At 38.4% G+C, this 18,730-nt stretch overlaps 1 protein-coding gene across 1 annotated transcript in view; it reads right to left on the bottom strand.

The window, feature by feature from the left end:
• ACBD3 (acyl-CoA binding domain containing 3) overlaps positions 1 to 18,132 on the bottom strand; it is a 32,737-nt gene extending 14,605 nt beyond the window's left edge. Inside the window, exons 1-3 of the mRNA XM_016157460.2 lie at positions 17,783 to 18,132; positions 2,106 to 2,247; positions 1,326 to 1,466 (exon numbers count right to left, since the gene is read on the bottom strand). Of these exons, the coding sequence (XP_016012946.2) occupies positions 1,326 to 1,466; positions 2,106 to 2,247; positions 17,783 to 18,068 (569 nt within the window). The 5' untranslated portion in view covers positions 18,069 to 18,132. The remainder of the gene's footprint in view (positions 1 to 1,325; positions 1,467 to 2,105; positions 2,248 to 17,782) is intronic.
• Positions 18,133 to 18,730: the final 598 nt, after the last annotated feature.

The raw sequence follows: 18,730 nt of genomic DNA, 5'->3' as shown, positions 1-18,730 counted from the left end.
AGAGACTTCTGAGAACGCTCGGAGAAGACACTAATTCTTGGCTCTACTATGAGAACTGCGTGGGATACCCTACTTTCCTCCCCAAACTCCTATAAGTAACTAACACCACACCTGAGGCACAGCCAAGGTTCAAAATACCGGAGCTTAAACTTTAGGCAGAGGAAGCCAAGTCTTTAAGTGCTTTCAAAGAATTCTATATGGACTTCATCTCATGATAGAAATATATTTTTAAAAGGAAAAGTGCAATTTTATATGTTGAATAGCAACTAAATATTCAATTTATTGTTAAAGCAAATACGTACTTCCAAAGACATTAACACTCACAAGGGACTGCAGCACATAAATCAATTTTCCAGCAAAGCGACCTCACACTCCATTCTTACATGGATCAGAACTTTTCCTTTGGATAAAACAACCTTCGAAAATGTAGAAGCTACCTCCTATCACCTTAAACAGGAACAAGTTTTACCTAATGCTCTGTCTTTCGATGACTCGGGAGTTATAACTACAAATATAAAAATTGTATGTCAAAATACAGTGATGGAGAACTTTACCTTCATATTAAACGGCCCTGACTGCCATACTTTTATAATTCTTATGTCTATTTTTCATGTTTCTGGCTTCTCCCTCTCAATCAGGCTATTTTCTTTTCTCATCTATTACTTCCAATCCAGGTTAAGGCAAGAAATCAGAGAACCAACTGTTTCTAAAGTAAAACATGTGAGGAAAAATTGGTTTCACAGAATTATTTTCATTATGTAGAAAATTTAGATAGTCAATTATTGAAAATATAACCTCTAGATAAACAAGGTGCGTCTGACTATAATTCTGTTTGCATTCACATTCAGCAGCTCCCCCTCCAGCCCCTGGAAATAATGCTAAGCCAGTGCCAGTACGGAATATCTACATAAGGCCTACCGTGCAGCATAGATAATAATCATGACACGAAGTGTGACTATGATATAGAGTGTGAACATTCTAGAAACTCAAGGGAGACAGCCACAAAGGGTATATCAGACCAGAGGGTAAGGAGGAGGGGATGGTTGAGTTTACGGTTCTTGCTAAAAAATTCAGTGTTAATAACACAAAAGGAATGCTGCCAAGATGGATGGGTGGTTCCTCTTAAAGATACAGCCAGATGGAAGCAGCATGTCCCTCCTCACGAAACTCCTAAATACCTGCTTGCATCAGGAAGTTCGAGCAATTACAGTTAGAAGTGCGGGGGCCTACAGGAAGTCAGACATCTGATCTAGAACACTCCATAAAGCAAAACCATCAGTATGTTGGGCTGTATAAGGATAAATATTCTGTGCCTCGAACGTCACCTTTTTTTTTCTTGCTCTTCCTTCTCTATTTTGTGAGATGCAACATATGTTGAAAACAGATGGCAACACCTATTGAGGAGCTTGACAAACTCTACCATCGCATCCTCTTTAGACATGTTTCCCAGGGCTGCCCATTCTCTCCTGTAAGAAATAACAAGGAAAGTTATCTCTTCTTAAGACAATGAGAATGTGATTTAATTTAAACCTATATATGAACAATTCCCAATCATAACTAAAATGAAGAATGATTCTACATAAATAGAAGGCTCAAAACTTCAACTTTCAACAAGCATGTACTGACTTACTAAATTAGCTTTGCCACATACGATCCAAACTTACTTCGTAAACTACAATTTAAGTAGATTGCTGATAACTTCCATACTAGCAAAAGGGTATCAATTTTGTTTTACTTTGATCATATTTTAGCCTTATGATAGTCAATGTATTCTTTTTTGTCACAACTTCTATATGTCCCAATAAAGGAATCAATTACTATGTATTTTAAATGGCTGCTTTTAATATAATTAGGAAGAATCAAATGAAGCTGTACTTGTCTTCTGTTCATAATCAGATGAATAAGCTTCTTCCACAATATTTAGCCATAAACATCTCCAAGCCAAAAACAGATAAACATCTGAAGACTCCAGAAGCTGCAAGCAAAAATGTTTGTTTCAGTTCTTATTCTAAACTAATGAGCCAGCTATTTACATCTTAACCAATTCACTTTTACCCTTTTCACATTATTCTCATTAAGTTTATTATACAACGAAAGACTGTTACCTCCTGTCATTCCCCAACACATCAAAGAATCCAACCTCAGGACAAGTGTCTGGATTATATGGCCCCATTAGAATCTGCTTATGCAGTGCCACAAGCTTCAGTTTTTCTTCATAAGTTGGATGAAAAGCTTTGCCATCTTTTTCTATAAGAAAAAGAAACACAAAGGAAACAATTAGCACTGGCAAAATACATAATTTCCAGCACTGTATGCTGAATTTTTGCTAATAAGGTATGTCACGAACTACCTGTGACAGATATAAACATTATTATAGAGATTTTTAAAAATAAATACAATATTTTAATAGTTGAAGCCAAGACAAAAATGCTTTGTGCTGAATTAATTTATCTTAAATGACGCCAAGCATCAATATGTTAAAACTATTACAGAGAAATCAATCTGTCAAGCTGTACTCAGATGCAAGTGTACCACTGACATCTTTTACACACATTGAAACTGTTCAATCATTTTTTAAAGTTTTAAAAAAATAATTTCATGTCCATCACTTTTAATACGACCATACACGTACTTACAAAGCTCTATTCAAAACGCATTCACTGCACTGAAGCAGCCTGAGGTGACAGAAGGGCTCTGGGAGCAGACAGCCTGGCTTTCAATCTCACCTCAGACACTTCTGAGCAGCAGGGCCATTTAACTTCTCTGTTCATCAATAAAGAAAGGAGTCCACTGCTACCTCAGAGGTAACAGGATAGCAGCATTAATAATAACTATTAGATCCTTTTCCTTTCTTCATATTACGGTTGGCTCCAGCAGGTTTTCAATGGGCAGGTTTTCAATTAAGAGTGAAGCCAGTTTGACCTATAAAGATTTAACTACCACTAACATTCAAATGTACTATGAAACTAGGTGCTGATAAAATGGGAAATCCTTACAGAATAGTTCTGCTTCTTTGATAAATGGTAGCATTAATTACTGGTCAATTCTAAAGATAATGAGAACACAAATTTCAAAACATAAACAAATAGAAGAGGTGGTAAGTAGTATATATTGCTTACAAATTTTATGCATGTATAGAGTGGCCGCCAAAATTAAATCACTGATGACGACAGAATATGGGTTAAAGGTTATAAACAGGAAACTGAGAGGAGGAAAAAAATACACAAGACACCAATGAGCATCCCAAGATATTCAACCTCACTAGTCAAGTCAATGGAAATTGAAACCATTGGATACCAAGACCCTCTCTGCTGTCCGAGGGGTCAAAAAGAGAGATAACATCAAGAGTTACCTAAAATACCTTCTCATATACTAATGTTTAAGTATGAACTGTTATAGTTATTTTAGAGGGCAATCTGGCAACATATTTCAAAATTACAAACATGCATGCCCTATGATCCAGTAATTCCAATTCTCATTATCTATTCACTCCAAATACACAGAAGGAGGTGGATAGAGGGATATTCACTGCATCTCTGTTTTCTTGTTACTGTAAACAACTTAAAAATTCATCACTAAGGGAATGGCTAAATAAAGTGGTATATTCAGGCTGTGGTATAAATGAAGCGAGTTTAGGAAATATTGTTAAGTGAAAAAAGCAAGTTGCAGAATACTATATACAATCACAGCACACAAAATATATTTCATCAATTTTAAGCAACTCCTCCCCACCAAACCACACACTTTACTCTAAAATCAGATTAGGTGTTACAATCTATGACATTTGGCAGTTTTTCTTTCTCAATAGTACATAAAATAATAGTGTCTTAGAATTGATGAAATAGAGCATGTAAATATATATTCTACAGGCACATTTATATGAATGTAAAGACAAAGAAAAGATCTAAAGAGTCACAAGTAAATGAGCATAAGAAAATAGGAGGCTAAGATTAAGAGTGGTGATCAAAGAGAATTTAAACCCTACTTGCAATATTTCAATATTTCAAAGGAAAATGTGTGGAAGAACTGAACTGTTAGAGGTTAAACTGGGACAGTGGCTGGGGAAACTAGTGGGTTTCCCATTTATATACGCGTCTATGTATCTGAATTTTTAATCAAGAACAAACTCATGCAATACTTGGAAAAAATAAGTATTAAAAAAAAGCACCTGTGGCACTGACCTTATTAACAAAAACTGAAACAACTCAGTAACCTTTGGACCTGCCTGCCCATCTGTCTTTGCTACTGAGCAAACGATATCAGACGATGAGCACCTAGAGTAGACACTTCCTCTAAAGCATTTAGGACAGGATTATCATAGTTCTATATTCACAAGCTAAATGGTAATTCCCATTTCAAAACCTAACCTTAGAATGCTATTTCAATCAATAATGAACCAACCTTATGTAACATCTTTTTAATGTTTATGCATTCAACTTGATATTTACTGAGTCCTGGTGTGCAAAGCACTGTGCTAGACACTAGGGATTCACTGCCCTTCTCCAGCTCACAAACTAATTCAATCAAAGATTTGTAACTTGGAAAATTATATTGTGTCAGGTTCATATTACGTATATATTTTTTGATATGCATTAAACAAATTATAACAAAATTATATTAAGATAAAAGATAAATTTACTTCTGACCCAGGAAAAATAAAATAAAATTAGGTCAAAAAGGTAATAAAGTAGATGTGTTCCAACTCCTTAGGTTGGCCCAATGGTTGCATTAAATTCCAATATAGTCTATAATCAAAATAAAGTGAAATGGATTAGTTTATAAAACCAAAATACACCTTACCATTATCTTCCAACCATCAAGTCTAAAAGAATTGCTTTGTCATTTTTTCCCCAATCTCTCCTAAATACAACCTTGAAAATCAGTTTAGCAAGAAAAACGGTTACATCTGTTCACTTCTGTATAATTTAAATTTTTAAATTTTAAAAATAATCTAATTATTCAATAACACAATGCTTAAATTACAGCAATCCACTGACTAGATGATATGGCTACTAAAATGATAACTATAGGAAGCCATCAGTTAGACTAAGCTATGGACAAAACTGGACCCTCCAGCTTCAGCGTGGTCATGTTCCTCCTCCAGGATTAGCTCAACAAACAGGGAGACCGGGTCTATAACCTGAAGAAATCTAACCCTGTGGGACAACAGACCTGCTCAGCCCATCCTGCCTCGTTCTCTTCAGAAGATAAATGACAAAAGACTCTCAACACCAAATAACCATCAAAAAACATTTCAAGGTACTAATGACCCAGAAACCCTCCTCTGAGGATCCCTTAACTTTCAAGCTCCTTCCTGAAGGCTAGTACCTTCTGGGACTTTCTGAAACCCAGCTCCTCCCTCTGTGAGCCCTGACGCCTCCTTACACCCTTATGGCACGTCGTCACTACCTTGCTGAGAGAGAATATGGCATCATCTCCCTTAGAGGAAAAAAGACTAAATCTTCTCTTCCTATTCTGACCCGCTGTCAGGTTGTTAAAAACGATTCAAAAAGAAAAAATGACAATTATAAGGTCTATATTGCATTTTGGAAAAGAGATTTGTGATGTATTAATTAAAATAAGTACAATAAAAAATTACATGCTTATTATGTTTAAAACTATAAAAACTCTTGCAATGTGATCAAAGACCTGAAAAGAATGTAGAAAGATAAAATTTTACAAATTTGGGTGATTACACGTATCTTTCATTTAAAAAAAAGTTAAAAGTTTTTTTTATAAAATTAGCTAGTTAGACTTCTGTAGTCTAAATGTTGGGTTGTTAAAATATGTAAAACAATAGTGGCTACTTTTTGGCTACTATTTATTAAAATGCCTTTCTCCAATTTTAATCCAAGTTTAAATCTTCCCTCACTGTCTACCTTAATTTGCACGTATTAATCACCATGTTTCCTTATTCTAATTAGGTCACCTTACCCAGAAGGACTTACTTCTCACTTTCCCCAAATCGTGATGATTTGAAAAACAGTTCCAACTTCTGACCTTAGCCTAGTAGTTGAAAGATTATTTAGAAGTTTTTTGTTTTAAAATCGAAATAGAACCAAGCTATGTCAGTTTATCTTGAGCCTTACACAAGGGAAATATGCTGCTGATGATTCAAGGAGAAAAGGTGTACTGAGCCTGAGAAACAGCGGGGCGTGGGGAAGGAGCGGGGAGTGGAGGGCACAGTAGAATTCAACGAACTGGTTTTTGTTCAGTGAGGATTCCTGGGACATTGCTTTTCCTTTTTTTTTTTTTTTAAATTCTGAATCCTATAAAAGTGGTTGCTTTGATCTAAACAGACATCAATAAAGATAAAATCAGGTAGACACTTTATTCGCTGGAAGTCCTAACGCTTTTCTGATCAGTCATGTAATATAGCAATTTTCAAACACACACGAAAATTCTTATTTGCTGCAGGGAGAGGACTGAAGCTGACAGGGCTGGTGGGTATGAAAAACATCTTTTTAATGTGACTACTGTGAAGCTGTTTTAATAGAGAGAGGGTCCACTTCCTACTGGGGGAGAAATTTGCTGCTTTATTTCAAACGTTCAGTAGTGCAAATTAAGCACTGGGGCAATGGGAGAAGGTAAGTAACTAGAAGAAAACTGCACCCACTGTTCGCGCGAGTCTAACTTCGAGCCCTAAAAAGGGAGTCGTCAACAGGCAGGGCAAGTTTCTGGATTTTTGGACGTCATTTTAACACCCGCGTTTTTTACGCCTAACAGAATTAAGAATATACTGGCATTCCATAAAGGATTGTTCAAAAGAGGAATATGTTTCTAAATGTTAGTTCTGCTCAAGCAGTCATATAAGTCTGTTCACCACCATGAACCCCGGCACTTGGCAGGATACTTTGTTCAAAGGCGCTCGCCACCAAAACTATGTCCAACAAATCTCAATAAAGAAAATACTGACTTTAGGGGTCAAATTCTGTGAGGATGAGCAAAACAGTACATCTGTTCTTGTGAATTCTACTGGCATTTCCATAGACTCATGCACTTGTTAGTTTTAAGAATTCCTCTATAATCCTTTAAATCCTATAAATGAATCTTCAAAGTAATCATCATTATTCTGGTTGAGGACCAAATTTGTTTTAAAAAAATAAAAAATCAAGGAAAAGGAAGCACACCAAAATGTTATTACTAGTAATTATGAAAGGCTAGGTTATAGATTAATGTTTATATTCATTTTTGATTTTCCCAAACTTTCTATTTGTGTATATAGATACTTTTACATCAAGTGCACATACACTTCTTTTTTAACATTTTTTAAAAGTCAAAGCAACTGATCTTTCAGCTTTTGGGATGAGATTAACAGATCAATTATTTTCCCCTGAGGAATATACAAAACCCAGGAGGATGTGATAATAGCCCACCCACCTTTAGGACAGCCCACATCAGGGAGATGTTCTAAACTTCAAAGAAAACATAGAAAAGGAAAACTCTACACGATCCACATCACTCAGCAGACTATTACAGTATTACTAAAAAAAGTTACTTCTCTTTCACTCTTCAGATGGCTCTGGTTCACACATTGTGAAGTTTTATTTAATTTTTTTGAGTTAGATGAGAATAACTTTATTCTAAATTATTTCTGGTTCCATGAGCATTAAACATAATTAGCAGGAAAAAAAGTTATAACTATCATCAACTGCATAAAAGGAAGAAAAAGCCTCGCTAAAACTCAAAAATCTTTAACCAAGACCAAATTCTGAAAGGAAAGTCTGCTTTCAGTCCTGCCAGAAAGCAACACAGGATCCAGGTTCTACATTCAGTCAACTATCACACACTTATTGAATGGACTCAATTTTGGAATTCCACTCTCTATAGCAACCAAAAAGACAAACATACATTAGGCTTGGAAAGAAGCCGCAGAGATATTTTTCTGGCACAACTGTATCAAAACATATCAGTGAGAAACAGAAAATAACGACTTCTAGTTTAGGACTTAAGAGAAGCCTGGCCACTGCAACCAGTGGAAGGGACCACCGCGTGGCATTTGTCCAGCGACGGTTATTTTTTTAAAAGATCATCTCTATAAAATCGAAGACCACTAAAATTAAGTTTAAAAATCTGTTTTACCTAAATGAGACAGACTAAAGCAGGCACTGTCAAACTAGGCTGTTTTTTTTCTATTTTAAGGCCTGTGACCCAAGAATGGTTTTTGTTTTTTTAACGGTTGTAAAATAACGAAGAGAAAACTCAAACAAAAAACAAATAATATGAACAAAGACCATACATAGCCCTAAAAATATTTAAATAAAATATTAAAATAAAAGGCCTAAAATAGTTACTATCTGGCCCTTTATATGAAGTTTGCTGACCTTGGACTAAAAGAAGTAAAGCCAAATCAGTTCCATATTATTTTTTTAAATTCAAATATAATTAAAAGTATGGAATACATACTACATACATATCCAGTGAAACATGGTAGACTGAACACACAATTACCTGTGATCCTCAATGAAACTCCACTAAAAGGAATAAGGAAGCCAATTTAGAAAACCCTGAAAAGGTTCAGGAATTGAAGGCTCCAGGTTCTTTAAATGCTGGAGTCTAGGTTAAAATGGGAGCTTTGGTTTAAAATCTAAGAAGCAGGTATCCCTCTCTCCCACTGCGTCTGGCAACCCCAAAAGCAGGCAGATGGCTATCTTGCCCTTACTTCAGCAGAAGTCTGGATGTATAGTAGAGAACATGAATCACGGATGCTCCAGGTGGGAGGACCCCAGACTGGGAGGGGGAGGCAGGTCTGAAAACAGAAATGAAATGAGTTTCCCTAGTAAACGGAAAACGACTTCTCCCCTCCCTCGCTCCCTTCTCTTGCCTAGTTCCTGAATGCTGGCAACTAGGTTCATACACCCCAGGCAGGAGACAGAATTTTCATGAAAAACTGGCCCAAAAGAAAAGACCTATGCATACTGATATTTGAGGGGTCCCATATGAATTCTCTATCTCATCGTTGTACAGTAAAGGCTTTTCTACTCAGTTTCAGTGCTGTTCAGTGCCTTACCCTTTAAACACGAACGAATACCCAAGGACCACCAGACATATGAGAAAGCGTCCAATGTAGAAAAGAAAAAGTCTAAAAAGATTTTTTTAAAACAAAAATCAATAAATAGTAGCTCTTATTAATAATCTTTAAAAATCCTTCCATTTCTTGATTTAGTCTATTTTAGTCTCTGAGGTGTAAGCAGAAACGTCTTACAAAGAGACAACAGCACAGAGCCACCTGCACTTCTGAAGAGGCTCTTTGGCACATGCGCCTGGTATGGACTTGAAAATTATTGTTCATTCTTTACAAACTCTGTACAGAGACCATGAGATATATAAATGTTTACAATTCAAAAAGAATCAAAATTTATATTTAATATCCTCGGAGACAGAAGGTAATAATACATACATGAAGTAAAACAGGGTACCAGAAAGACCATTCAGAGAATGAAAACTCTTGGAAATTAAAACGTAAAAGCAGAAGTTAAAAAGAAAAATTCTTTCATATGTTGGAAATAGTTGAGGCTACCTCCTAGAAAAACAGAGCAAAAAGAGAAAGAGGCAATGAGAATTAAAAGTTCAATATTAATTGAACTGAATATTAATAGTACCAGAATATAAACAAAGAAAATTATCAAAGAAATAATACAAGAAAATTTCCCAGAAATGAAGGTTGCAAGTTTACAGACTGAAAGGACTACCAAATGTTCAGCACAATCACTGAAAAACAAAATAAAACCACAAAACAAAATGACGATAACTCAGAAATTTCTGAATACTGGAAACAGAAAATTCTAAAAAGAAAAACAGGTCATACATGCAGGGTCAAGAATGAGATCAACTTCAGACTTCTTAAGAGTATGAATACTGACAGTTAGAAAACAATGGAATACTACCTTGAAATTCTGGGAGGAAATTATTTCCAACCCTGATTTTTATGCCCAATGAAAGCAATCGGATGAGACAGTAAAAATAAACTCTTCAAAAGGTGAGGTCTCAAAATTTTACTTTCCATGCACTCTTTTCTCTAGAAGCTACCAGCAGTGTGCATTTCCAAAGTGAGGGAATAAATAACAAAGGGCAATAAGGGATTTGAGGAAAGGGGAAGCCAACACCAGAGAGAGGTGAAGGTAACTTCCAGAATGACAGCTGGACAACAGACTCAGAAGGTAGAAAGCGAAGACTGGATCAAGAATTTAAGGACATCCAGGAGAGATGTCTTTAAAAAAAAAAAAAAAAAAAAAAAAGCATTTACCTGAGAACAAAGAAAAATAATTGTCCCTGACTACAAAGACTTGCATAAGAACCAAAATATAACCAAAATACTGACCTGTCTCAGCTATGAATATAAATGCAAACAAATGACTAATTGAATCACAAAACGTGATATTGTAAAATTATGAGTTTGGGAAAAGGGAAGGGGGAAGACAAAAACATACATATAGAAGTTAATGAAGATAAATACCAGAATAAACAATTAACATAATGGAAAGTGGTTGCCTAGGGGTAGAGGGGGTCTTAGAGATGGGGAAAAAAAGAGTAAGGGATGGCGACTTTTAATTATAAATTTTATAGTGCAGCATGATCTTTTAAATTGCTTTGGTTTCCACTTCGATAAAAAGGTCAAACGAGTAAATTCATATGCTGTTTCAGTAGTCAGTTCATAAGACATTATGGCATGTGTGAGAAGCATAATAATGCCCCTACCCCAGAACCTGTGAATGTTAGGTTACAATTAAGGTAGCAGCTGACCTTATCCTGGACTGCTCACGTGGGCCCAATGTAATCATAAGGGTCCCTACAAATGGAAGTAGAGAAGAGTCCGAGGGAGATTTGAAGATGTCATGCTGCTAACTTTGAAGATGGAAGGGGCCATAGGCTAAAAGCATTCCTATGGCCTCTAGAAGTTAGAAAAGGCAAAGCAATAGATTCTCTCCTACAGCCTTCAGAAGAAACACAGAGCTCTGCCAATATTTTTTTTTTAAAAAACCCAGTTAGACCCATTTTGAAGTCCTGACCCCCAAAACTATAACACAGTTTGTGTTGTCTTATGCCACTAAATTTGTGGTAATTTGCTACAGGAGCAATAGGAAACCAATATACAAAACACATTTTTACAAGCAGTTAAAGATAGAAATGACTTCTAGATTATGTTCTTATTAAATTCGTAAGTATTCAACTTTTCAGTTCTAGTAAGTATTCAACTATAAAAGCCACAAAAGCATAAAGAATTTGATAAGAGCATTATAATCACAATTAACAAGTCCAAAAGTCCGAAGGATTAAAAATTAAGTCCCTTCTACCTGAAAATAATCATACACAAGGTTATTAGTCTCACACCTCAATTGCTAGTAAGTTTACAGAGAAATACTTCCCCTTCTCTCTGGAGGTAAAGGTAGAGGGAAGTAACAAATTATGTCAATGTCCCTTCTAGCCTTTATTTGGACTGAAAGCCATATGGGTTGGAAAGGACATTAAAGATAGGTGACTGAATTGCACAACCAAAGCTCAATCTCCCCAACATACCTACTTGGCTGGTAATTTGTTCTTGGATACACAATATAAAAAAGATGTAAACTATAATGTCAATAACCTAAAATGTGATAGAGAAGTAAAAACATAGAGTTTCTGCATGCTGTGGAGGTCATAAGCTTAAACTAGTATGACTGTAAAATATTTTAGATAGGCCTCAGGTAAACACAAAGAAAAAACCTACAGTAGATACACAAAAAGTCAAGACAAAGGAATCTATGCACATCCAACTAGTCATTGCTAACCTGTACTTGAACGCTTCCTGGTGATGGCAATTCATTGTGCCTAAGCAGTCTATCCCACCTTTAGCCAAGGCTGAGATTTTTAGTTCTTTCTTCTAAGTTGGTCACTCTAATTTCTAGCTACAGGATCTATTTCTAGTCATCAGCATTAAACACACACACACGTTAACAGATCAGACATCAAAAAAGCCACAAAATACCCATCGTGTTTGCCGAGTTCTCTATTCTCTAGGCTAAACACCCCCATCCTTTTCACTAACACCTCCTAAAGACCTAAAATCTCAGCTCTGCTATCTACTAACTATATAACATGGGCAAGTTATTTACCCTTCCTGAGTCAATAAATGAAGACACCAACTTCTCCCTGGGGTTCTTGCAAGGGTTAGAAATAATGTGCTCCGAAGTCTTGGTACAGTGCCTGCAGAGACCGGACACGGGCTACACAGCAGCTCTGGCGATAAGGATGGCAGGGATTTGAATTCCCACACTGACAGGCCTTCTCTTCTGAAAGAGCTCCATTTCGTCTTCAGCTCTAAAGGACGACGACAGACTGCAAGCGGCACCCCAGGGCCGCCGACCTGTGCAGAGGAGAGAGCGGGGCCACCTTCGCCTTCCCTCATTCTAGAAACCAGAAGGACTTCTACCACAGCAGCCTAAGGTCAAACCTGCTTTCTTTCATGGCCCCATCACACTGTTGCCTCACGGAGAATACACTCTGAATAAAATCCAAGTTTCAGAAATATTAAAATTAAAACTGCATCTCTCCCATGTTGGACTGAGAGAAACCTGGTTGATAAATTCTTACACTACTTACAAGAAAATATAATGCAATGCAGTATTTCTGAGCCAGTGAATATAAAGCACTCTGAAAACTGCCTAGCAGGTACAAAGTGCTTAATAAAAGTTGACTTTTTTCCTCCCATTAAGTCAACACACTTCATAATGAATTTCTGGTAATCTCTCTCTTCAACATAAGCAACCGCAGAACAGCAATTGCCAGGTATTCAGCTACAAGTTTATGTGTATAATTTCCTATAATTCTTACAAACCTTTGAATAAAGGAAGGCACGGAGTTTAAACACTCGAGTGACAGGACCAGGAAAAAGTACCCCAGGTAGTGTTGACTCTGGAGCTCAACTTCCTAAGTCCTGAGCCAGAGCAGCCTGCATGTCAGCTAACTGATAAAGTGAACATTTCTCCTTCTGGGTGCTGATTACTGGACAGTGTTCACTTTGTTAAAATTCATCAGGATATATATTTTTGATTTGTGTATTTTCTGCATACGTGGTATATGAATCAGAGATCTCAGGCAAATGTTAAAATCACATATACATACGTAAACACAGGTAAACATCTTTGAATCCAATTCTCAAAGGAAAATTTTAGTTCAGCTCAAATTTAGTATGAACTAGAAAATAAAAATATCGGATGTTGAAGAGGCATCACGATTGTTGGTGGCCACAATTTTCTTTCTTATAACTGTCTCTTGGGTCTATATGTCCTCCTATACTAGTATACGCTTATGTCTAAATATAAAGAAAACTTAAAAAAAGGGAATATAATATCAAAATTTAATAGATTTTCAACAATAACAATTAAACTTGAAATCATCTAAGGTTGCCACTTAAGTCTAGGAGGCACACACTATTATATATGTTACCTAAGAATAAATTAGTTGCACATTGTTTTAAAACAGTAATGGAGCCATTTATAAAAATTCTTGTAGATGCTTATGTTTAAAGAAGACGAAGGAAATGGAACCCTTTCAGCACAATCATGATTACACTTCTGCTATCAGTAATATAACCAAATGTAAACAGCAGCAATGCCAGCGGAAATGCATTAACGATTCCACATTCAATTCAGAAACTGAGTCCAACATTCGACTTGTTTCCTTTTACATAGCAAACCCCCTAAAATTATCTCCCCCTCTCCCAATTTCTCTCCCCTCCCTCACACATACACGCATACACATATGCATACACGTACGTACACACACACACACATGCACACACACCTAGATCTGTCTACTGAAAAGGATTAGAAATAATGATCAATCCAGTAGCAATGAGTACCCAATTCCTAAAACCCAGATTTATGGCTCTTCAAATGCCATTTTCCATCCAAGGAATGATGTCTCCTTGGAGAAACGGCTGATCCTTCCAAGGTAGGAACATCTCATCGTACCATGTAGCAAGGAAGCTATGGGAGACAACTAGTCATATCAAAGGAAATTAGGAGCCAATCTAAAAAGGCTTCCCACTTGCTAAAGACGGTATAATCTGAGCATCAGTAATAAGAGCTAAAAACAGATGAGTTTAAAAGCATGAGTACATAATGACGTTAAAATAATCATTACCTTTTGAGGCTGCTAGGAAAACAACTCATTATTTTGAAAACTAATAAATATAGGGAAAGAAGTATTTATCTTTCCTACTTGAATGATACCCCACACCAGCGGTATAGGAAAAGTATTACAGTGAAGCTAAGACAATTAGAATACCACCATTTTTCAATATCTATATAAATTAAAATATCCATTTTCAATTTACAAGAGTAAAAAAACAATCATTAGGTTAGCTGAATGTAGGTCTCCCAAAAGGTCTACTATTATATTAGTAAGAATGGGATTTAGCATATTAATATTTCTGATGTGCATATTTACTTCAGTCCCTTTGAAGGGATTCCCTCGGCCCGTTATAATCAATATTTCAAACCTGATAGCAACGTTATATATGAATTCAGAATAGACGTTTCACTCGCACTTTGCTCTTCCAGATATCGGAAGAGACTGGATAAAGTGATCACGTGTAGAATAAAAAATATGAATCATTCCATTAGTCCTCAACTTCCATTAAAGTTGCAAGATGTGATAAAGCAACAGGGTAAGTAGTTTTGAATCTTTTCCTCAAAACACCATCAGAAACCTGGGTTCCTACTTGTTCATCTCCTACTTGCTGTTCATCTTTGGAATCAGACAGAGAACCAACCCTGTCTCTCACTAGTAACAACTGAGTGGCTTGGGGCGAGTTCCTCAAAATACCCCCATTGAAGGAAGATTCAACAAAATCGTGTACAGCTCAGAACAGTACCTGACATTTAGTGAACATCTACTCAATAACTGGTGGCAATTATTACTCTGGAACTTGAAAACCAAAATGCACCTCCCCAGGTTAACTCTATACAACAAATAAGAAGGCTACAATAAAGGCAACCAACTTAGTCCTTAACCCAAATAGATAAGTAAACCAGCTTGATCTTGCTAAGCTAGAATTGGGCAACTCTGCTCCTCCCTTTAAAAATCCTCAATGGTTCCTCTAGCTCTGCTGACAAAAAGGCTACTTACAATGACATTAAAATCATACCAGGGAGGGATCTGGTAACTTACCACTCTGGCTCTTTCCAACAACCTGCTTCCCATTTGCCATCTCCCAGACACCATGCCTTCCCCCCTCCCTAAAATGGCATTTGCTCCCTGGATCCTCCACAGTGTTTGGCAATAGCCACTGAGTCTTTAACTCCTCCTTTTAGCCTCTAAATTCCTTAGTAGCAAAAAAGAGTGGACTACTAATCTATATGGTAATTTAATACAAAACTTTATCGACAATAAAGACTCAACAATGTCTGAAGTTTAGATGGTGAAATGCTAACTTACACTTACCTGTATTCTCATCTATTATTTTACTTTTACTTTCATAAAATTAAGAGGATAGGTAGTTGACATGATGGGTTCAATCACTGGCCTAACACTACTGTGAAAAGGATGGAATGAGAAACGGGGTTTCTGATTCCCAAGCCAAGTTATTTTCAATGGAAAGATATCCAAACTCTCAAGATCAATATTATTCCACAGTGGACGATAAACTGTAATTAGTTTCCAAATCTTGTAAGATACTAGTACAAAACCACAAAATAGTTAACTAATCCCTACAAGACTGATAAAAATGCTAAGTATTACACTGGAAAAATTCACATACTAAAACAAAGAAGGCAACACTTTACTCACTCCACTTCCCATAATTCTTGGCTTTTAGACTCTTGCTTCCTCCACCGTCCAATTAGATATCTCATACACTAAAGCCTCTTCAGTGCTAATTCTGTAACGATCCATGCAGAAAGGTAGCTTTTAATTGCTACACTGCTATTTCTCCTTTTAAGTACTTGGATACTGCTCTGAGAGCTTAATTTAGGAACTAAGTAAACCATACCTACCAATGTAGCTTTTTTCCTCTAAGGTGACTGATAACCAGGCCCCCAAATTACAGGTTCCCCTAGGAGTCCTACCACTCAGCAAAATAATACTAGGTTTATACCACTAAATCTGAAATCTGAGGCACCAAATATCATTTAATCCAGCCCCATAATGTATTGATGGAAACCAAGTGTGGGAGAGAGAAGTTAACTGTCTAGCTCATCAATGGAATCCAGGGCTTTCTGACTCCAAAGAAACGCTAAGTTTACTGCAATTACGCAGGGTTTCAGTCTTCCCAAAAAACATATTACTATTATTTTCAAACAAGACAGGCTCGGAAGATGAAATTACTATTTATTTTTGTTAGTCATGTGACAAAAACTAGGATTAGAAGTCGGTTCTTTTCTATTCTTACACACTCTTCTGCTACAGTATACTTTAACCTTATTGATCCCTGAAAAAATTAAGTTCTAAGAATAAAAATTTAAGGTAAAATGTAGTTATATGAATTGCACAGAAACCACTAGATTTTTTATGTAAGTGGTAATATATCATTACCACAGGAAACTCTAAATTCAAGGGTCAAGTGGTCCAAAACCCATTAGCCATTTCCAATTCCGCAGAGGGTTGACCTCATTGTGTCACGATGATGAATATTTCAAGGGTAAACTTTTTAACACGAAGTGCAATGAATGTGGAATGATCAACTGTTTTGGAAAATTTAGAAAAGAGAGCCTTTCATTAGTCTGCACAACTAAAATTATTTTGGGAAAAAGCAAATATCTTTTCCATGTCTCATCACTACCTTGTACTCAAATTCAGCTAATAAAATATGTACTCCAGAAGGTACTCCCTCTGAGACAGGTATCATAATATGATGTTCTGGAATGTATATGGAACCTAGCAACCGCTTTTAAAGTTTCATTTGCCTATTCCACCCAGGAGACATAAATATCTTTCAGAGTCAAACTAGGGGCTCATCAGTCTTTCCCACTGACAAGATCATGTGACTGGTATCACCACCATTTGACTAAGTGAATCACCCAATAAAAACACCCCGCACACCACAATCTTGCTCTGAGACAAGAAGCATTTTACAATTAACTCTGTGAGAAGCACAGAGTACTTTTAGGCCTTATTCTGAGAATTCACTGTTGGCACACTGCTTACGAGGTAAAATTTTAACCATCTAGAAGTTACTAGAACATAGCAGGCATCCCTTCTCTTTAAAGTTTGACAAGCTGGAGGGGGTGGGCTAGTTTAATACTTTACTTCCTCCTCTCTGCCACATCAATACTGTCAGGTGATGGAGTCCTACTGGATTTTATGGTTCCGCAGAATGACTGGAAAGGGTATGTCTGGAACCTATGGAAAAACTTCTTCCATTACAAGAAAAGGCAAATATCGGTGGGATGCGAAGTGCTAAGCCATAGGAAATATGAAAAAGAATGCGACAGTAAAAATAAAAATTAAAAAAAAGAAGGAAAAAAAAACCCAATTCCAGAATGGGATCCTCTGGGAAAGACAGGGCTCATTCTTTCCCCCGCCTCACGGAAACCCGAGAAGCTAAATCAGGTAAAATTCCCCGGTCATCTCGGGGCAGCGGGACTCGGACGGCTAAACCAAGATTCTAGGCATCTCAGGGGTGTGACCCAGGGGCCAAGCGGAGAGTGACAAACTTCGATACCTCAAGGACGGAGCGCTGCTCCGGTGGCCGCGGCCCAGTGCGGGTGGGTGAGGGTGAGACTGGTCCAGTCGCCCTGGGGGCCACAGCCCGGGCCGGGCTCCCGGGGTCGGGCAGGGAAGGCGGGCGGGGCCGGCTCACCTTTGAAGAAGCGCAGAGCCAGGCCGTACAGCTCCTCCAGGCCGAAGCCCCAGCGCTGCTCCAGCCGCCGCGCCTCCTCCGCCGCGCCCCCGGCCGCCGCCTCCCCGGGCTCTGGCTGCTCCCCGGCGACGCCTGGGCCCCGGCCAGACCCGGGAGGCGAGGGCGGCGGCAGCGGCGGCGGCAGCAGCGGGGCGCCCTCCGCTCCGGGCCGCTCCTCCGGGTCCGGGCTTAGCGTGAGGCCGTCGACGGAGACTTCGAGACGCTCTGCGTTCAGCACCGCCGCCATCTCCGGCTGCTGCGCCTCCTCGGCGAGGACAGGCGGCGGCCACGTATCGACTTCCTGCTGACCTCTGACCTCCACTTACCGACACCGGAACTTCCGGTGCTGAGAAAGCTCCAAGGCTCCGGGAAAGAGGTTGAGGCCTGGCGCCCCGCCCCTTCGGGATCGTCCCTCCCGCCGCCTCCGCAGCCCTCCGCCACGCCCACCAGGTCCTGCTGGTTGCAAGCTTTCCCGCCCTGTGCCCACCCCATCCTCTCCGGCCCTGGTTCCTCCGGGACGGCAGGTACCCCCGCCGTCCCTGCCACGCCGTTTCGTCCCCTGGCTATCAGTGTCCGGCAGGGCCTGGGCGGACAAGCCCCACGTGCGGTCTGCGCAGGGCAGGTGACTGCACCGGCAAGCGACCTAGTCTCCAGGGCCAAGACCCTACCCGTTTGTAGAGTTTGGTGGGCAGAACACTTGCCCACCGGTTTTCATACGGTCTTCCTAGCAACTCGGGAAATGTAGAGCAAATGCCTCCCTTTTTAAAAAAAAAAAAAAAAAAAGACACTGAAGCTGCTGAGAAATTCAGTGGCTTCTCTGAGGTTGGAAACCCGCTGATCCTGGTTTTGCGGGAACTCAAGCTCATACAACTGGTGGGGCCCTCGTTAAAAAAAAAATACGAGCAGAAA

Source organism: Rousettus aegyptiacus, unplaced genomic scaffold (assembly GCF_014176215.1).
Source record: "Rousettus aegyptiacus isolate mRouAeg1 unplaced genomic scaffold, mRouAeg1.p scaffold_m13_p_18, whole genome shotgun sequence".
Classification (NCBI taxonomy): domain Eukaryota; kingdom Metazoa; phylum Chordata; class Mammalia; order Chiroptera; family Pteropodidae; genus Rousettus; species Rousettus aegyptiacus.
This window is presented reverse-complemented; position numbering and strand designations above follow the sequence as displayed.